The 21,960-nt window shown below is 39.9% G+C and overlaps 1 protein-coding gene across 2 annotated transcripts; it reads right to left on the bottom strand.

Moving 5' to 3' along the window:
* Positions 1-338: 338 nt before the first annotated feature.
* phldb2a (pleckstrin homology-like domain, family B, member 2a) lies at positions 339-12,080 on the bottom strand. 2 transcript variants are annotated; one of them, XM_072446209.1, is made up of 16 exons: positions 11,928-12,080; positions 10,117-11,057; positions 9,668-9,994; positions 7,486-7,620; positions 6,726-6,863; positions 5,867-6,013; positions 5,569-5,757; positions 5,390-5,473; positions 5,183-5,317; positions 4,371-4,470; positions 3,669-3,867; positions 3,265-3,355; positions 3,032-3,178; positions 1,992-2,211; positions 1,749-1,834; positions 339-1,680 (listed from the first exon to the last, which is right to left on the bottom strand). In XM_072446209.1, the coding sequence occupies exons 1-16, from the start codon at positions 11,983-11,985 to the stop codon at positions 1,540-1,542; spliced, it is 3,138 nt and encodes a 1,045-aa protein (XP_072302310.1). In that variant the 5' UTR covers positions 11,986-12,080; the 3' UTR covers positions 339-1,539. The 2 variants fall into 2 exon arrangements, with proteins under 2 accessions (XP_072302310.1, XP_072302311.1); XM_072446210.1 differs by having other exon boundaries at positions 5,569-5,679; positions 11,928-12,079.
* Between the last annotated feature and the right edge of the window lie 9,880 nt (positions 12,081-21,960).

Raw genomic sequence — 21,960 nt, 5'->3', positions numbered from 1 at the left:
ACAGTACCCATAATGCAGTGGGGCTACACTGACACTCTGTTTAAACCATATAAAGGGTCTTTTTTTGTGTATGTGCTGAGTCTGGAGAGACTTTAAGAGCCTAATTTAGCATGCCTCATTCGGAGTGTCCATGCCAACCCCACTAGGTCAACCAATGAGAGGCCAGGGAGAGTAAAGGGGGTGGGGCTTAAGCAGGGTCTTACTAATGTACAGATGCGTATGGGTCATGTAAAAGTCAATATAGGCTCAATAAAGAGGGAATGACTGTTTGGATTCTAATCACATTTGAATAGTCTTTTAGCATTCAAAATGTAAAATAAACATTTACTCATAAAAGATGTTTGTTCAATCATTTCATTATAAATGATTAAAATATTTATTCTTGTTGACATATTCAATAATAAACATAACATAATGTCATTTAAATGACTACTGTTCTGGTACAAAACTCAAATATAAAAAAATATAATCAATGTATAAAAACCTTTAGCCACAAGCTGTGTCATTCTGTGGAGGGCAGTTTAAGGATGAGTCGCATTCTAAAACAGCACCACAGAAAACAACTCATACACACATTGTGTGAGAGCCTCAGCAGCAGCCACTCTGGGTCAACAGCTGCTCACCGCGAGTTAATAGTGACCTATCCTCATATCATTCAGTTTACACAATCAAAACATGCACATCTGCTCAGACAAGATTATTCTATTAGTAGATAAATGCTGAGGAACTCAAATATGTTTTTTTTAAAAGTAAATATAATGTCATGTAATTCCCAATGCTGATTCTATGCACATTTTTGATCCGTTTAAAACGTGAAGCATCATTAACAGCTGAAGAGTCAGCCAAAGCATTACGTCATTTGAGTGCAGACGCAGCACTGCGGCCCTCTGCTGGTGAACAGCGGTAGTGCAATGATGGCTGTAACTACATGCAGTGCCAACAACATGGATTATTCCATGCTCTACACCAACTAAAAACAAAAGTCACGAGCTGCACACTTGCCAAAATCTTTTTTTTCTTAAATGAAACGTCTAAACTACTGCATACAAAGTGCCAGATAATTATAAATAAATGTCATGTTAAAGTTAAAATCGATATTAGGTGAATTGTAACACTGATCATGGTAAATGTAAACTCTATGTGAAATAAAAGTCCTGCTCACTTGGGTGAAAGTAAATATGAGGTAAAATAGAATGTGCATTTTTGTAACATTGTTTGTGATCTATTTCGACCAAACATTAAAATGAAACGTATAAAGTAAAAGCAAAGAAGAGAGCAGAAATATTATCTTATCTTAAAGGCAGCCAGATACTGCGATGAATGCCCTTTAATATACACAGTCATATTCAATATTAGCTTATCACTTAAAGTGGTGCATAACATTACACATGTGAAGAGTTTTTGTAGTGGCCTTCAGCAAGCTGTAGTAACAGTAACCACTGTATCAGCTCTTTGTATTATGTTTTGTGTCTCTTTGTGTGTCTGTGCTCCAACAGAGGACGCTTGGAGGGAAAGTGGTGTCCATACAATGTTCAAGTTTTAGACCATGAAGTGCATGTGTCCCTCAGCACCTGTGACTATAACATCCATCCAGATACGCATGGCCTCGGGAGACGGAGCCACCATATAGTACACTCGGTCATGGGTCTTCACGCTGAAGGTCAGGGAAGGGTTTGGGCTCTGCAAAGAGAACAGGCTTATAGACAGGGACTAAAGTCATAGATAAGTAGTTACAATAGTTTGCTTACTTTGTGTGCGTTTTTTAAGTGGTCGTAGTACACCTCCTCTATGGCCTGGAAGTAGATGACTCCTTTCATTTTGGTCTCATGTTTGTCTGTGGTACAGAACATAAACACAGGGTGGTTTTTGTAAGACTGGTAAAATCCTGCCATGATCCTAACCACTGCTTTACTGACATAGTAATGTTGTGCTTATTTTATTTTCATAATTTATGCAATATGTCAGAAAGAACAAAAAAGGGAAGCACTTACCTGCATAGTAAGTGAGTGTCCGGCGGTTTTGGTCAAAGACAAACCAACGCTTCTTCCAGGTTTTGATCTTGCCGCCCATTTTGACCAGGAAGCCCCGGCAGGTTTTATCTGTGATGGCCAAATGAAAGCACGCGTCTGGATTGTGTCCAGCTGCCTCGATGTGTCCATGGAGATCAAAGTCATCTTTTCTGACCGGGAGGTAGCGTGACAAGAGCCGGGACTGTAAGACACAGAAACACATGGAAACACAGTCTAGAGCACTGTTTTTTTCCAACTGTGGTACAGGATTTTGTGTTTAATAGTCTTGATTTAATTCTTTACTTTATTTAAAGTTGAATTATTTTTTAAACAATTATACTTATTATAGGTTTTAGTACTAAGTTTTTATATTAAACTGGGGAGCCTGATTTTAAAACAGTCAAAGGAGGAATTCTTTGGCCAACTTTGTGTGGACCACTCAAATCAGCTCTCATTCCAAAGCATCATATAATGACGCACATGGCTCTTTCTCACAAGTTTGCAAAGATAAAATATTTATCTGTGTGTAGCAATCTGATTTTTGTCACAAACAATGGGGGAAGTGTACTAATTTCTGAGAAAAAGTTGGGTAATGTAGCTTTAAGAACCATATTTCTTTTTTGGTCACAAATGCCTGTCTGTCCTGGGGATAGATATAAATAAATCTGATTCCAAAAAAATTTGATCTTGGTTTAGAGCTGCTTACATTTCGGTTCCGTTCTTAATTTGTCCTAGTTTTGTGTATGTTCAGACCTGGTATTATCCTTGAGGGGTTAGTTGTGTCTCATACTAGGCCTATGCTTTCATAAATCAGCTTTAGTTCTGGATTTGAATTTTAGATGTAGTTAATTCTAGATTAAATCCTACTCAAATCCGAGTAAAAAATTGTTGGCATATGGTCCGTCTGTGTTTTATAGATTTTTTGTATTACTTAATAATAATCTCCTTATTTAGACATTATTTTTTGTGATAGATGATTTAGAAAGGTAACACTGATAAAATCAGATGTATGGTTCCAATACCTGAGACCTCTGCTTCTCCCGTAGCTTCACCTCTCTCTCCACCAGCTTCTGTCGCCGGCTTGTTTCTTCCTGTAACCGCTTCTCCAGTTCCTCCCTTCGTCTCCTCTCCTCCTCCAGCGCCTGTCTGCGAATCTCCATTTCACGCTCCTACACATAAAGTAAATAAGGCCTAGCATCAAACACACACATGTATACAGTTGGCATTGGGTCACCAATTACAGTTTGATAATTACTCGATGTTCCAGCAGCCTTTGCTTCTCCACCTGGGCCTCTCTGAGTAAACGCTCCATCTCCTCAATCTTGGCCATGTTTGATGTGCTCGCACTAATAGGAACAAGATTGTCAAACAAAGAAAGAATGTAACTGTCAGAACAGAGGGAACGTAATATATTTTATACACTGAATGTATGTTGGATGTAGTTCACCATGAAAAGGGCCTCAAAATGTCCAAGCAAAACATATTGAACTGTGTTGGTCAAATGCATGTATGAAAGGAACAGCTGGACTGAATGAGTGGCTTATACAGGAAACCAGACTGAAACATTCCTCATGAAATGTTGAATTCTCCTAAACCTCAGATCTTGTAGGACAAACAGATGAGTCGGTAGTCTTCATGTGAACTTCTAGTGTTTCTCACCTGGATATATTGTCCGGAGAGCATGCAGAGAAGCTGGTCTCCAGGCTGTCCGAGCTGTCCACGCTGACTGTGTCCGAGGTCTGGCTGTTGTCGGCAAAGGAGAAAGAGTCCAAAAACACTCTGGGCTCAGAGACCATCCGGCTGCAGAAGTCGCTCCGCCTCTGTCTCTCATCGCTCATCTGGATGTGGTTATTATTGCCTGAAATAAATACAACATATTTCACAAATAGATGGTTTTTATAGTGGATGGATTTCTATAGTGAGGTCGCTCTGGTATTGCTCCGTAAAGCCAATCACGGCTAAGGTGCGCTGTTCTGAGGACTAACCAAAACATTACAAATGTCAGCCGTAGCAGATCAGTCTTTGCAGCTGATCTTATTTTAGTTATGAATCTGAATAGATCAACAGAAGGTTTATTTCATGAGATGTGTACAGTTGTAACACAGAAAATGAGCAGGCACTCAATTCACTGGTTGGTTGTTTCTCTAATTGTAGAAAAATGTCATTTTTTTCCTACAATGGAACACTGGACCAATGAGGGATTACACCGACTTGTTTCTCTAATGTTTTAAACTTTGCCTGTCCCATTTTGAAATGACACTCATTAAAACAATATCAGTTTTTTCTGTTTCCCCATCTCTGGATTTTAATTAAGGCGCTATGGTTATTATATGAGTGAGGCAAGTGAACCACGTGACTCACTCTTCTGCAGGCGGCGGGCGTTCAGGTCCCGGGACGAGAAGGTGAATCCTGGAGGAAGCATACTGCCACAGCTGGAGCTCTGGGACAGAGGAGGATGAGCCTGCACAGGAGAGAGAGGTTTGTCAAGGATTTTAGCATCATCCCAAGGAATGTCTCAGGGAAAGATTTTATGAAGGACAGAAAGAGTTAGGTCATGATTGAGAAATGTTTTACAAGAACTATATTATAAGTGATGTCAGTTTAGGGTAGTGGCCACTCCCAGTCAACGCCCTGTATCCACCAATCGTTCAATAAATTAATGATGGAACAATATCTTTTGATGCTAAATATATATTGTGCGTCCCTTTTTTTTTGCTAGTGGAAAGATTTTGTAATTTTTTTGAGGTACATAAACATTTGAGCTGTAGCTGAATATCATATCAAGTATTTATTTATCACAGCTCATGTTTTATTTATGATATGATTCATTTAGAAAAGGGTTTACTGGGATTATCCTGATTTAGGACTATTGTGTGTTTAATGAGCTATTTTCTGTGGCAATGCATCGCACGACAAATGTGTTACTGGGACACTCCACAACTGAATGGGTGAACTGGCATTTCTATAAAATATTTTTAACAATAATCCAGATTTTTTTCAATTAGAAGTAAATGTACTATAATTACAACTGTTAATCCAACACATTTAATAATGTAATTTTCTGTATTATTATTTCAAATGAAACATCCTTCACAAAACTATACTTCATATATTTCATGATGTGTTCTCCTGGCGTTTAGACAGCTATGTAACAGTGTAGCTGCAGCACTGACCTTAGGGGGCAGTGTGTGTCCCATAGACCTGCTGTAAGGCGAGAGGATCTGCTGGCTCCTCTTGTGAGGTAGACTGTCACTTTGGTGAGACGTGTTTTCTTTGCTCCTTCTCCTTTCCTTCAGAGAGTGTAAATGCTGGGAAGATCCCCACACCACACCATTAAAAACAATACATTTCTGCTGTGTGGTTAAATTGTGTGTTTTTACCTCTTTGATGGGGTTGGTAGCAAAGGCTTGTCCTTCAGATAACTCAGCATACTTTTCTTCCAAAGATGCTAATTTCTCTTTTTCCTGCAAAAATCCATCTCACATAATAAATACATTGTATATATTTCAACACGTATTAATATTTACATTTTAAAAAACACAATGAAGATGTAGCTTACTTTTTGAAGCATAACAAGCAAGTTGTTTTTCTCCTTTTGGAAGTTGTCTCGTTCTTGTTGAGCTTGTAAAGTAATCTGTGTGGACTGTTTCTTCAGTGTCATAATCCTTTCCTGCAAAGAACAACAGTGAAGTGTTCTCTGTGTGGCCTTCACATTCAGAGGCAACGGAGGAAGACACAACCTGCTAAGCTTTGGAAAAATGCAATACCCTTTCTTGAATAACCCTCAGAAACACTATAATTATAAAAGGTTTTATTTATTTATTTTAAGTCTAATAATTATATAAATGCTACTTTACCTTGCGTGTGACAGAAATGCGCTGACAATCTGCGATCTCCCGCAGCAGCTCTTGGCTTTGATTCTCTTTTTCTTCGTCCTGGTTAATCTCTCGTTCCAATTTCTGAAAATCCAGCTCCTCCAAGCTTTTGATATGTTCTTCCATCCCCTGGGAGTGAAAAACATATTTAAATTCACTAAAAAACACTAAATAAATGAATATAGCTCTGTTTTAGACTATTACCGGTCAAATATAATGTCTTATCCTCTTTATCCTTAATGCTTCTCATTGTTCTTGAGTTAATTGCACAATATATATCTAGTTTTCCAGAAAATGTTATGGTTTTATATTTCACTCCTTTTGGTCAACAAATTAGAGCCAGGTTCAGTGAATACTTTTCAAACACATGGCAACTATTTGGGGCCTTCTTTGGGACTCTTGGTCTAAATTGAGATTTTCTTTTTTACATTTTCTTTAAAAAGTAGGATGATGCAGAACAAGGTCAAGAAATACATATATACATATAATTGTGGTAAATCGTGTATAAAACCTCTTCTTGTGCTTTACGTAAACACTCAAATTACAGACATACATTAAGGACCATGGAGCGCTGTTCCTTTACTTAAATTACTACCACTTACTTACTTACTTAAAATGTGATATCTCATTGGCACAATGTGTAATACTAGAAGTGGTTATATGAAGCAAAAGCAGTAATACTAAATCAATAGTTCGAGTCCTGGTAGTATTTTGTTTCTAGTATTCAATAGATATTTTCAAGCATTTATTTCAGAACATTTTTGCTTTTGAAGAACCGTCTTCTAAAGGCTGCTGTATTGATAATCCAGATGCACAATTTCATCTTAGGTCACATTTTTACCTCCGTTTTCTCGGTGCCATTTGGTTTTTCGATCCTGTGAATCTTCTCCTTGAGTTGATCCAGGAGCTCTTTCTCTCTCTCTAACTGGGCCATCTCCGACTCATGTTCCCCGTCCAACAGAGCACGCTCCACCTCCATCTGCGGCACATCAATACAACATCACTCGGCTTCATGAAGAAAGACCATACTGCCCTTTTCAAACAAAGCATAAAAGTGTTCACATGTGTTTGAGGCAGAACCACCCCGAAGGATTTTCAATTTTCCACAGAACAATTTTATACACATCAAGAAGACATCGCATACTTTTAACTGAGACAATTAGTTTCTAGATTACGTCCAAACTCAGGAAGATAGTCTCAACCAACCAGGATTATACTCTATAATCTAAAAAGTGTCTAACTGAACCAGAAATACTAAACAGAATGAAAACAAAGACCGGAACAAGCAGGACTATACGAAAACTGAGCTGTGGTCTTTCTGGTAGTACACAGACCGGCTTCATCTGCAGCTCCAGCGTTTATGTAATTTAGAGTCTCTTTTTTCACACATTTTGATTTTCTTTAGGTTGGACCTTGTTCAGAACTACTGCTGCAATGGTGTAATCATATTTTAAACCTGGTGGCACTCAGAAGGTATTATTTACTTAAAGTTTGAGAACCAATGCTGTCCAGACTTCAACCAGATGACACCTGCATTATAACCTTACTTATGTCTTATTCGTATACAAAAAACTCGGGCTGGCTTCTTCTCGTAGCCGTACCTCTCTGACGGACTCCTCCATCTGGTTGTCCAGGTCTTTGATCTTCTGCTCCAGCTCTTCAATGTTGTTCAAAACCTGGATGCGCTCCTCTTCGATCTGTGACACTTCCTGCCTCAGCTGCACACTCTCCAAGGCCTGCAGTGAAACCAGGAATTCAAATAAACGCTTTGTTTTACAGACTCCAAAACTACACTCCTTTACGGTTATTGCTCACAGACACTGCCGCCAAAACCCTTAGATTTTAGGGCATTAGTTGACAGCAGCTGTACATTTTTATCTCTTCCAAATCTGGACCATCGACAACAAGAGATTCTTTTCAGATTAGTGCAATGGAAATGTGGTGCCCTCCACGGCCGGTCCGTCCAAAATACTCCCACACAGGCCGTCATGGCGAATAAAACATCAATTGCGACCATTCATTCCCACAAAAAGACACTCTTGATATATTCACTTAAATTGAATCTCGCCATAGCGGGTCAAAAGTCAATGTACTAGTTGTAACTATTGAGCCAGGAGGAGCACCTGGCTTTAAACTAATATTGGTCCCTAAAATGAAAGGCCTTTTATTTTATTTTATTGAGTTTTTCTTTTTAATCACATAGATGTTCCATAAACTGTTACATTTATTCGTAAAAAAATTAAGAAATGGATCTTTAAAGGTGCCTTTCTGGCATATTTTGTCTCATCTTCTATCTTGGAGCCACTACTTTTTCATATTCAACATTCCTCAAGTACAAATCAATGAACAAATCACAAAATACCAGTGAGCACATGATTTGCAGTGGCAACCCGAGAGGGAAAAAGCCAAGATTAAAAGCAAAGATCAAAAACCTAACTAATTTGAAGCTAGTAGTTAAAACAACATAGCGATGTGGTAAACATATGAACCGTTTGGGTACTCGTGTGAGAGAGATCCGAGGACAGGACTGTGGTGGTATGTGGGAAATGAACGAGAAGGTACCAGGCATTTACAAACATCTGTCACTATTGATAAGTAACAGAAAATCACCTCGGTTTCTTTTAAGGACGTGCAGAGAGATAAGGAAACGTGTTGATGGTGTGAATATGTGTAAACTGCAAGCTCTATTTAGTTAAGACTGTTCATCTGTTGGTTTTAGGCATAAAGTTTACACATCTGGAAAAGGCACAGGTCCCGATACGCACACACTCAAGCACACACATGCAGGCCAATTCTCCGTGGGATAAAGTCATTTCCTGTTCCCCCTCCTTAAAGGGTCTGAAAGGCTGAGCAGTGAAGCAAAACTAGGACTTCATCATTAAAACCAGACGTACCATTAGGTTCTGCCCCAGACTGAGAAGAACACGGCAACACACTGCACACAGACAATGAGACTTGGACTAATAAAGTGAGAGGTCTGTGGTCAAATCCAGGTGTCCAATCTTCAAAATGGACATGGATGTTTGACTTTTGGGTTAACCTCTGTTCCTTTTTTGAAGCAAAGCCTTTGAATACATTTGAATAATCAGTATTCAGCCACTTCATCAATCATTGTCTATTTTTTTTACTTTGGGTCAAGTTGATTTAATTATTTTTAAACGTCTAATTAGGTCAGGGTAGTTAGTAGCTCTCAGCAATTCTTAAGTATAGTCTTTTTCCTGATTGTGCACTTTTCAAACCCATATAAACAGGAAATAATGAATCAAACCCTGGTTGAAGACCACCACCACAACATTCTCTGTTATTACGATTATTATATTTTCCACTGCGTGCTACAACTTCAACTTTCAAGCAGCTTTGAGACAGTTTCTTGGAGCCCAGTTTAAAAGACTTCTATTTGATGATGATATAAAATTAATTGTATTGTTTTCTGGTAAGAGCTCATATGCAGATCTCTCAGTTCAGTCATCAATATGTGCAGCACTTGTTCCTAGTAATACATTATATATAATACATTATTATAAGACACTTTCATCAGTGCTATAATAAAGGATTTAGTGGGAAAGAAAGACGAGGTACATGGGGAAGGGAAATGTACAAGACATAAACAAACTAAGATTAACAGACAAGTCGGATAAACAAAAACAATAATCTTGTCTAAGATGGAAGGGATAGCAAGAAAGTAAGAAAAAAACAAGATACTCTTCTCCCAGTTGCAAGTTTATAGCGTACAAAATATGATTACTTTTGTGAAGTGCTCTGGTGGGTGTTGTGTGCTCTTACTTTGGTTCTGTGGTGTGTGGAGGGGGAGGGGGCGCTGTTGTTGAGGCTGACTGCAGGTGAGTGTGACCGGGCCCCGCTGTAGGCACTCTGTTGACCTCTTTGGCCCACCCCGGGGTCCTCACTTAGGGGATAGTCTCGGGTCTTGGGGGTGAAGCAGGTGTCAGGAGCACTGCTGCTGGGAGAGTCTGAAAACACAGAGTCATCGTCCGAGACCTGGAGTTTCTCCAGTTCTTTGTTTATCTTCTGGAGGCTGGACACGGCTGAACTCGAGGTGTCCCTCTCCAGCTCTGTGCACAGGTTCAAGATTGTTTCCAGACGCTGACACTCCTGTAACAGGCCAGAGCTTTAAGTTAGATGTGTTATCATCAGTTTTAGTAATAGAAATTAGAATTAAATCTGAAAAATAATATTAAGTTCTTTATTTTTGTGAAATGTGGCAAAAAACTCACCAGTCTTTGAACTTTCTGCTCCTTCAGGCGCTCGTCTCTTTGGTGCAGATGATAGTCTCTCAGCTCCTCTTTCCCGTTCAGAGAGCTGATGCTGCCTACTCTTTGTCCTGGGCTGAGTCCCCCCTTCCCAAAGGACATCCTCCTCTCTCCAAGGCTGATATCTAACCCGGTCCCATCCAGGTCTACCCCCAGAGAGCTGAGCGAGGCCATACTGGCCCTCCGGGGAGTGTTGGGCATGCTAGCCGGGACAGTCACATCTGGAGGCTGCTCTAAGGAGGACAGACTTCTACGAGCAGAGCCTCCTGCTTTATGGGACACTGCAGGATTACGTAAGGGCAGTGACAGAGTGGGGGGGTCAGCAGGGTTGTGGAGGCGTGGCAGGGAGCGACTGTGTGTACCTAGACTGGTCAGTGATCCAGTGGAATACTTCGTCTGACCGGACTCCCCAGCTTTAACCTGGGAGTAGAATCTGCGGGCCATGCGGGGACTCGAGGGGACACTGGCCGCACCACTCTTAATCCGGGGAGAGCGGGGCACAGGGTCATAGGAGGGGGACAGTAGTGAACCCCCCTCACCGGACAAGAGCAGACTGTCCTGGGACTGGTGGCGAGAATGCGAGATGCGGTGGATGCCATTGGAAGTGACCTGGCGCTCTCCTTGTCGAGGAGAGGGGGGCACGCTGCTTCCACTGGACACATAGGCAAGCATCCTGGACGTGGAGGGTGGTCGGTCCATGCTGAAGGCCGATAGGGGCCGTGGGGGCTGGGCTCCTGCGGCAGAGGGCACACTCAGGTACTTCCTATTGCACTCAGCTGCCCTCAGACTGGCCTCCAGAGCACTCTTCCTGCGCTGTAGCGTCTCCATGAGCTCCTGCAGCTCCGCCTTAGACCGACCGCTCCTCATGGCCCCGCCTACAGATGCACCACTGGGCTTCACACAATCTGTACAAAAAGTATGATAATGTAAATCACATATATCAACATCCTGGTAAAGCGGTCAGATCTTTTGAGTACTTTGAAGGTAGAAAACTACTATTAGGTTTGCCCCCTTCCAGCGGTAGTCTGGCTGGATCCTACTTAGTCTAATTATGAGTGACAGAGTTTATGTCTACCAAGATTTGTTATCTGGATTTGTTGATTGTTTCCATATAATTTCACCACAGAAATGACACAGTAAATAAGATATGTTTGGTAAATAACGTGGACAGAGCAGATGTAGCAGAGGGGAGGGGTGATTCAGTGGGACACAAACGCCGAGTAAGAGGGGAATACCAGGGAAGAATGTTCGCTCATACACTTTTAACTCAACACAAACACTGGCCCAAAGTGCGTCTTCTAAAAATGGAAGAAGACTAGTGGACCAGGACACAAAATTGCTCTATAGTCTTTTGACATCAAAGTAAAGCTGACGGCACCTTCAACCACACCAAGTGACATGACTCAAAGATATTATCAGGCGTGTACAAAACAACTTTTAGATTCGAATAATATCCAGTTGTCAAACAATGTAATGCAGTTTGATCATTTAATTTATAGGCCGAATAATTTGAGCAATTTATGAAGCAAGTAGGGCAGATTGTCATGTCAGTTAAAGTAAGATCTATCAGTTCCATCTAAATAACTTTAATACTAAGTTTATAAATATTCTACATTTGTTGTTTTTGAATGAGTTTATCTTTCTATCTCTTAAAAAGTCTGGAAAATAAGGTACTGGGACAATTTGGTGGAATTTGCTTTCGGTAGAGCATTGAGATAGAGCTCAAACTTGCTGCATTATCACAAACAAGCAAAAAAATAAAGACAAATTCATACCTGTGCCATAGCTGAGTGTGCCCATTGAACTCCTCTGAGGAAGCATGCTGCTGTTCATGTTGACCTCTTTTCTCTGATACAGCCTGGTACTGCAGATTTCAGCTGAACGTGTTGATTACTGCCTGAAGGGACAAACAGATGTAAGGGAGGGGAAATGAACTCTATCCAATATACATAAACTGTTAGCTGTGAGCATTTTGACTTGAGGCCTGATGTGATGAAAGGTGGTGAGAAATACTGCCTGCCGTCTATGGATAAGGATTAATTACAAATGCAACACGTCCCATTGTACTTAACAAATAGAAATTCAGAAGAGAAATGAGTAAAGCAGACACAGAATTCGTCTTTCTAAAAACTTGAAACACTTGAGGTCTGGACTGCAGCTCTTGCCCTGCAGTTTAAATGATCTTTTAGCCCCAGACACTTGAGCGCTCGTCCAAAGTGTTCCCTCAGAGACCCCGAAACTCATTGAAAGAGCAGCCAGAGTCAAGCCAGTCCCAGTCTGGGAATACTGACGGAGCTGAAGTGTCCTATAGTTACTGCTGCAAGGGGTGAAAAGTGAATTGAAAAGAGAGACAAAAAGGTTTTGTCCTGGGGAATATTAACATCCACACTGATACGTCCAATGGCAGTAGGTCGTAAACAACTTTTTTGGTGACTTTTTCCACAGTGATATGATGACATCACTATCTGGACGTGGACAATAATGAATCCCACTAAAGCTTCATTGCAAAAATCAATAATCTATGTTGAGCTTTGGACTTATTGATCAAATACCAAAGGCGCAACGTTTCTGGTTGGGGGTCTGTCACTTGCTTTTCTCTATGGAGATGTTATTGCTTTGTCTGGAATGTTCCACACTTTGGCATTTCTCCAATTATCAGTGTTTTTATTGCTTCACAAAAAGAAACTCCTTGATAAACATGTTCCCCTCGCCACAGATCTGACCAGTAACTTGACCTGGTTGAGTCAATGGTGACGGACGGGTTTAAATGTGTGAATTAATTTCAATTTGCCCCAGGTCAGCCTTGAAAGAGAGGTTCTGGTGCTGCCCGGTGGTCGAGTGCAGTGTTGTGAGTTCGAATCCCGACTACGACAATTTACTGCATGTCCTCCCTTCTCTTTCATCCCCATTTCACACTCCTTTCCTGTCTAATAAAGCCTCGATCTCAATGTGTTCATTAAATATTATAATCAATCAATAACATCCCCATGAAGAAGGTGTCCACTTGAAAAGCCCCAACTTTGTTTTAAACTGGGAAACTCTATACATTGCAACTGTAATAGATGAATTTAATAAGGTAGTACTAGTATATAATAGAAGGTTCCAGTATACTTTCATACACTTCTGAACCTGGATTGTAATTTGGCCCATGAAGCAAACCCAGCATAAAATCGACTGTCCAACAGACACATTACTGAACACTCGAGGCTGAGGTGAGCAAGATGTCAAAGGTCAAGAGAAAGACTAAAAGCCTAACCTTTATTTTGGACATTTCTGAAGGTGAAAAAAACAACAAAAAACAAATGCTCCACAGCAAAACAACCAGTTAACACGCAAAAAGTATCTTGTCTCCAGCCTTCAGACCACAGAGAAATGAGAGAGACGGGCAGAGGAGGTGATGCCCAATCCAAGGGTTTCTGGTGAACTGTCTGGAGCGAGACTGAGCCCATGCAGGAAGTGGGGTATCCTTTTACACACTCACACAATCAATCAGCGTGAGTTCATTCTGCAGACCTCCTGGAAAAAAAGAGGGGAGAGCGAGCCCCTGCACATGTGAGGAGCAGGAGTTTTTACTGCATCACCCGGACTACAGAGCAGCAGGGCAGACGCACCAATAATAACGCACAGGAAAGACCCACAGTGAGGCTACACGCACCAAATATACTGCAACTATGTGGACTGGAGCTTGAAGCAATGAGACTCACACTATGACCAGATTTAGGTGCAGTGCAATGTAGAAAAGTGAAGATAATCAGGATCTAAGAGAAAAGAAAAAAGAAAAGAAAACTTGGGGTCCCAGTTTAGAGCGCCATTGAACTGGAGTGACTGCTGGATAACGGGTGTCTCCATTTAATAACAGTAACACAACATCAGATAAATCAATTTCTCATTTGTTACTATCTATTACTATGTGACTTTTGCCCCACTTATTTTGCAAGTTTTAACACACAAAAATCTGAAAAGTTGCGCAAACGTTTGGATGCTATAACAGTGGTTGAAAAATCCACGATGACTTACCTGACAGTGTTCCCAGAAAAGTATGTTGCATTTTCTGACAGCATCCTCTGAGTATCGATCATCAGCCAATCAAAACTCGATTGACCGTGCCACTTTCCTCTCCGATCCTGATCATATTTGTCACTTTTTGCGCTACATGTGCGCGCTTGAGCTCATCACAGTCGCTTCTTTTCCCACAAGGAGCCGCAGAGAAGTCCAAAGTCTTCCCATGACAAAGAGAGACAGGAGAGACCCTCTGCACTCCCACCTCCACCCACAAAATGTGTTCCAGGAGGGGAGTGTTTGTGCCCGGCGTCGGTGCCAGAGCTCCACTGCGCCTCCTACTGGCGAGCGGCGGGACGTGATCAGGCTCTAATCATGACAACAAAAACATGACAAAAAAGTACAGAACAAAACATAACTACACTGACATAAAGCTTTTTGATTTTAAAGAATTTGACAAACACTACAAACTTTACATCCACACAAACAATATGCATTTTTAAAAAGATTGATTGCACCCTTTGACCTCAAGGAGTAATCAATAAGATAAGCCTACCATGTCACGTTACGTTTCTCCACAAGACTTTTGTTGTTCTTAAAGCTCCTAATCATACACTCTAAACTGTTGGTGAATACAAATATGAGTCTTCTTTTATTTCTTTTTACTTAAACTAATAATTATAGCCCTAAAACAAATGGAAAACATACAAAAAAAAAGGAAACTGAGTTGATTTAAGGAGGTTTTGTGACTCACAGTGTGTCCCACATACCTGAATTCACCCTAGATCAAGATTGCAAAGAGTGCAATTCCTTTTCCAGAACGTAACCCAATTTGAAGGGGGGAAGGTAAAATATTGTCTTTTATATCATGGATTAACAAAGATAAATGTCTATATTGCATGGAATAGACATGTTCTATTCTTTCACAGCAAGTTTTTACATCATGTATATTTCCTACAACAGAGGAGTATTCCCATGTACTTTTGGAAAGTGGTATAACATGTAGACAAAAATGTAGAGTTTGTTGTTTCAGCAGTACTGTGGAGTGGAGGCGGGATGAGGCCCATACTGTTATAACTATGTTTGAGAAAGAGCCAAGTTCTCTCCCCCTCCTCAAAACAAACGGCTGCAAGAGCTCAGAATCACTCAAACGCTATCGCAAAGCATTGAGTGTGAACAGTTGAGTTTTGATCTGACTGGAAAATATGTTGTCTCATATCAACAGGCTCGGTGTAAATGGGTCAGCTTGGAGAAAAGAATGAACATGAGACCTTTTTGGAGACAGGCCCTCATTCTGACTGCGATCTCCGACCATTAGGCACAAACCTTCAATGAAATCATGGGGCGAGGGGTGGTGGAGCGCTGCGGGATGACGTGATTACTTCCAGACGTTACTGTGTCGTAAAAAACACACATACATGAACACACAATTACACATGTGTATGCTACGCCACCATTTCTCTCCTATTGACAACTTAAATGACAGGGTAACACTTAACTAGACTTTTATTACCCTTAATAAAGCATGAACAAAGACCTAATTCATAATGAACAAATGTTTTATTAAGAATTATTCAGGTTTAGTAACTACTTAATGAATATTTCAACCATAACTCCTAACACCAAATGCATAATAAACAGTTGTTCATTATTAAGTCGTTGTGCATGCTTTGTAAAGGATAATTAAGGTGACTTTATCATAAAGTTGCACCAATGACAGAGATAAATCTTTGTCACATTTGAGACTGTACTTTGCTAACTATGTATCACCAAAACACACACGAGTTTTGCTTTAATATTGAGCCAACAACTTACTACTAAAAGTGTCTGTAAAGCTATGAGGATTTCAAACGATGATGATGGTCCAAACCCTTCAACATTACGTTTGGATTGTGGTATTCTGGAGAATGCTGCGGTGCAGTGAGCCGCAAGAAAATAAATACAACTTGATGAAAGTCTTACTCATGCACTCAATACTAACATCCTATGCATTTGTTGATTTGGTTCTCTGATTACAAAGATCTCACGCACAAACTAAGGACTCGACAGTAACTCTTTAACTCTTTAATCGTGGTTTAGACCTGGTTTGTCCTGCTTAAATCCTACTCTACCCCCCTCTTTATCCGCAGCACTGGTTTAGCTTGGTCCTATTGTGGATATGTGAAATATTTTCCGCTGCTTGCATGGTCTAGTCGAGCATGTCAGGGTTTAAACTATTACAAGTCACATTTGGTTTAAATTTTAAGGGTTGGGGAGTGAGTTATGTCAATGTTATCGTAAGAGACATTGAGACAACAGCCAAAATCGTATGACCACCCAAGAATACGTCTCACCCTTCTGTTATTCTCAGACATTTTAAGAGACTTCAAGGTACCAAACGCAGATGAACCAGCTTTAAAAATCTCCTATAACACAATCAAGGTTGGGTGAGTTTTTCCTCCCTTCACAAAGCCTTTTCTCTGGCATAAATGGTCCTCATAGGGACAGTAAAACCTAAGGTACGTGTGCAAGGCTTGTATTTGTAAAAACAAGAGCAAAACCATATGTGGAGTAATTGTGATTCTGGCTGGAGTCGTGTGGAAAAAGGAGGTTGGAGGGAGAACGAGTGGAGGAATGGGTGTCAGATTATGGGAGTGGGATGTGCAATCGACTGTGGCAGTTGTTGGGAAGTCTGAGTCACGCCATCAGAAGTCCTCTCGCAAATAATGACTAAAGAATTTAAAGAAATTAGAAGTGACCCACAAAATAGAACAAATTACGTTTGTAACTTTTTACAGAAAATGGGGGGAAAAAAATAACTTTGATTGTTTGTATTGAAAAGCATTTGCATTTAGAACTTTGTTGTGTCTTCTTGGCTTGTCGCTAATGTTTTTAGTTAGTTAGTTAGTTAGTTTGTTTTTTGCAGTTATTTGCATAATAATTTAGGCTGGAATTTAAGTCATAGGAGCAGAAAGTACAGTGGCTTTTAAATGCTTATGGCTAATAAAATCACAATATCTACTTCTACAAAATAGTCTAGTACAAATGAAAGAAAGACTAACAGAGAAAATCACACAAATGACTTCTAGTTGTAAAGTAAACGTCACATAAACAGCCTGAGGAGATCATGTATTTATTAGATCATGCAGTGGAAGTGACCACTAATGACTAAATGAGTCCCAAAGCCTATTTGTGGAGCACACTAGCAATTAAATCAATTAACATAGTCAAGGCTGTTTTAGATAACTCTTAAAAATCACTAAGCAAAGGTTATCTTACTCAGTCAATTTAGTTAATTAGATGAAGTCTTTCAAGGTCAAAATTGAAGCCACAAAACGGGAAGTTTGAAGCCACAAAGAATGTCACAATAAACATTGATAACTGCAAGTAGTTTTTGTTAGCCAGCCTTGTGTAGCATTACAAAAGTCATTTGTTTATTTATAAAGTTTAAAAAGTTAATTTAAGTTTTGCACAATTCAACAAAACTTGGTTCCAGATTTGCACAGTCTATACTTTCACATACCGGTACTTTCACCTGTCCAATAATACCTCTTGCCCATTCAACTGCACCACACCAGTTTCTTTCATTATTACAGAGTTTTCCTCTTGTTCATTTGCTTTTTGTGTCTCTTGAGATAAATTCTCCACACTCTCTGAAGATGACACAATTTGGATTTCTTCTTCTAATTCCACTTCCACATGAGATTTGCCATCGCCGTTGTGTTCAATTTCATATGAAGCTGTGGGGTTTAGATCTTTATGGACATCTGCTGCTCCATTGTAACCATGGGAAACTGTCCGGGTTGACATTTCTGAGGGAGAAAAGAAAAAAGTAGAACAGATATTTTTACTGCTTGTACAGAGTGTAAATGTTGTAAACAAAAACATTCTAAATACCGGAATGGAGGCAAAAGTGAAGTAGAAGATAATAGTATTTTTGCTTCCATTCTGGATATTTGAGTTAGTATTTAAAAGGATCTATTCAAATCAATCACATTTTCTGACATCAAAAAGATAACATTACAAATGTTGCAATGCACAGTAACAGATACAATAGATCCAACAATTTATTTACAACTATTTTTAAACATTGTTGAAAATACCTTTTTGTCTTATAAACTGAGAAAGAACTACAATAACGACCATCAGAACAAAGACTACAGACGCCACAGTGCTCCACCGCAATCTCTGCACACTCTGTTCATCTATTCCTGCCAAAAAACAAGATACATATTCAGTTTAATACCTATATATTTTGCCCATATTCTGCCGTTGGTATTTTCTTACTTATCGGAGCTACTGTGATGTTGACGTGGGTTTTCACTGTGTGCCTGCCGTGATCATTTGAGAAGACACAGGTGTAGACCCCTGAGTGCTCCTCTGTGTCCGCTTTGTGGACCGAGAGAGACCCATCCCCGATCAGGAGCCGGTCCGGGTCCAGGTCGGCCTGTCCCTCCCAAAGGTTGAAGGTTTGTCTGGTCCGGTTGTCATAGCGCAGGATCACCACGGGTTCAGTAGAAGCCGTAAGAGTCCAAACAAGGGAGTAGTTTTGGATATAGTGCGGGGCAACACAGGGAATGGACAGTGCATGACCTTCTTCTTGTATTATATTCTCTGCACGAAATGAACGAAATACAAAATCGTACACATTATTTTCCAACAATGACAGGAGAGTATATTAGTAATGCTAAAAATATTGTTTTAAACGGCTCTATAATAACATTAATTCACCTTCATAAAGAATATTTTATCTAACTACTTTGTCACATTTGTCACTAAGTCTACTTAAGGCTAATGAAGGTGTATTCTTTATAAACTGGTCCCCAATATGATCTATAATTCCATATATGGTGCCAAACTCAACATGTAAGTTACATAAAGGGCATCTTTAGCTGAAGTTATAAGGAGGGCAGTCAAATTGAAGCCCAAAATGCACAAATACTATAAACATAACAATGACTACTTCAAAGGGGGTCACAAAAAGCTTCAATCTTACCTAAAGTTACAGACCAGAGTATGAAGCATAAAAACAATGCCAAATCTAAGCACGTATTTGAGCACTTTTGGAGAGAGTTGATTTATTGTTTGATAGAGAAGCATCACTAAAGACATTTTTAGACTCATCCTGTGCCCGATCAAGTGGTCCCAAGTGTGGCCTCTTGCATCTGTTTCATGAATACAGATGTTGTGTCTGCTCACTACATATTTTGGCGAAGCGATTTCAGTCTAACTTATTTTCCATTCCGAGACACAGTTTGATCTTCGGTAGTTTTGTCTTACACATGTCTAAATGAAGCTAAATACACTGAGATGATGCCATGTTACCAAGTGTTTAGAAATGTGCGATTAGTACGTTCTCAATTCGTGGTGATCAAACTTACCTTGAATTTTCTGAGAGGCCGTCCACACTTGCATTCTGTCCGCCGAAGTAAAAGAGCAGATGTAGGTCAAATCAGATCGATTGCCCACAATTCTCAGTGCGCTTTCGACAGTGAAAAGCCCTTTGTGGTCTGTGACTTTGACGGTATTGTTAGTTTTCTGGGCTGAAGGCGGGTCAGTCGTCCAGGTCAGTTGTGGGACAGGATAAATGTTTGAAGATGAACAGGTGATGGCTTCATCTGTCATTTCTAGAAGAACTGTCTGGATGTGGGCTGAAAGGGAGTAATCTATGTTAGCACACGTGTGGCAATATTATCATGTTATTCTGTGTTATTCATGTTATTCTGTCTCTATATCATGGTGGTACAGCACAGGCCCTTTTCTAATAATTACTATGATAGAACTGCTAACACTAATCCTATTTTAGGACCGGGTCAAAGGGTATATGTGCCCTCTTGTGGCTAGGTTAGTGTAATACAAAAGTAATAAATGTACCAACAAATAAATAAATGTCAATAGTGATTTCTCTTGAAGAGCAATGAGTGTCAAATTGTAAAAAGTCAACTTGTTATAAGACCCAGAAACTCAAAAAATATATCAGACACATTTCAGACTTCACTTTGCTGCAATTACAGACTCTTTATTGCAGATATTTTTGGCATCAGAGAAACGAGAGGATTTTAGAGAAGCTTATAAAATGTTCCAATCCTACAAATCTCTAATGTTGCGCATTAGTGCACTTTTTGACATTCGTGATGACTCTTCCAGGACAAAGTACAAAGTATTTAATGATGTTTTTATTACACTAGGAATCTATTTTTGAATTTTCCTCTATAAATTGTGGATGGACTAAGTGGACGGAAAAAACAAACACTGGCTTGGAGAAAACAGCTTTGGATTAACAAAGCCAAAACACAATTAAGCTGTACACAAAATGTTTAGTTATAGTCTTTGGTTGTTGTCCTGTACTATTTGTTAAGATCACATTTTAAAACGTAGCTTGAGTGGAAAGTTGAGAAGAAAATGTTCCACTGGGCATGTGTGCATGTGTGAGCTAATTTAGCCTCTTCATTCAGTGAATGAAAAACTCAAGCTGTTTGAATGCAGCGTTGTGGCTCAAGAGTTTACCTTTCAAGTCCAGGTTGATGAAGACCTCCTGGTTTCCTTTCCTGGTGCTGGTGTAGCACTTGTACCTCCCCTTGTCTTGAACTTTGACCCTCTTGAGAAGCAGCGAAGCGTTGCCTTGTGGGATTTGTGAGTTGAAGAGCGAGGTGCGTCCGCTGAAGTGTTTGTTCTGGAGTCCAAACTGGTCCTTGTTGTAGTAGAAGCTGTGCACTGGGATCTGCTGCTTGTACCAGTGAATGACCACAGAGCCGAGGGGCCTGAAGGGACAAGGCAGCAGACAGTCCTCCTGCACCAGGCAGGTCACGTTCACATCAAAGAGGGCCGCTGCCACACATCAGCATAGAATGAGATTACAATAGTATCACGATGATGTTTGTAGACATTTCCAACATCAAGCGAGCTAATTAGATCACATATATTTGAAACAAGCTATCAATTATGTACAGAAAATAAAATGACAGCATTTTGATATTATAAAAACATACAATGAAGTAACAGGATGACAACTTTAACAAGAAAAGCAGATTTGAGCCATGAGAGTTCATTAGGCCCCGCCAGTTCTATAAAAGCTGGAGCATTTCTACAGCTGTCCATATCTGTCAAAGCAACGAGGAAACTTAACAATTTAAAGGAAATATACAAATAGTTGTTAAATAGCTGTGCTCTTAAAAAGCATTGCGGTACTTGCAAAGTTAGATAGAGAGATGTGTGTACGCTGATAGCTAGAAAATAAATTGGTTCCAAGCTCAAAACAGTACTCATTAACTTCACAATTATTCACTTGTGTACTTCTTGAGAAATAAAGGATTTAATAAATTGTGAGTCATATCCAAACAGTGTTATGCTTATATGATTACTGTTGACTATTATAGCAGGTAAAATTACACAGACTGAGAGTCTCACTGTACCTTTTGAGTTTGTCATGGAAAGAGTCCAAAGGAACAAAAGCAGCAGAGCCCAGAGTGGTGCCATGTTCCGAGGAGCTGCTGCTGGGACAGAAATCTGCATCTGAGAGTGTGAATGTACCCAAGTGTGTCTGCGCACCTTCATTTACATCCTGTCCAACACCACAAACACTCACTAATTAACCAGGCAGGTGGAAGTTTAACCAGGGCTACTGTGGGTGATACAAATGCACCGATAAAAAATATAGTGGGAAATGATGCAGGTATCAATGCTAAACTGTAAATATAAACGTCTTTATCGTTATGTAAAATGTGTATGGTTTATTTGTTATTGTATCTTTCCAGTTTAAAAACATGACTTTATTTTTTTTATATAGTTTTAATATACTCCTATTTCACTTTTGAAATACTGTGATTTAAA

The sequence above is a fragment of the Eucyclogobius newberryi genome, unplaced genomic scaffold (genome assembly GCF_026437365.1).
Source record: "Eucyclogobius newberryi isolate DKJ021-1_F unplaced genomic scaffold, fEucNew1.0.hap1 SCAF_15, whole genome shotgun sequence".
In the NCBI taxonomy this organism is placed as follows: Eukaryota; Metazoa; Chordata; class Actinopteri; order Gobiiformes; family Gobiidae; genus Eucyclogobius; species Eucyclogobius newberryi.
Note: the sequence above shows the minus strand (reverse complement) of the source record. Positions and strands in the feature narration are given on the sequence as shown.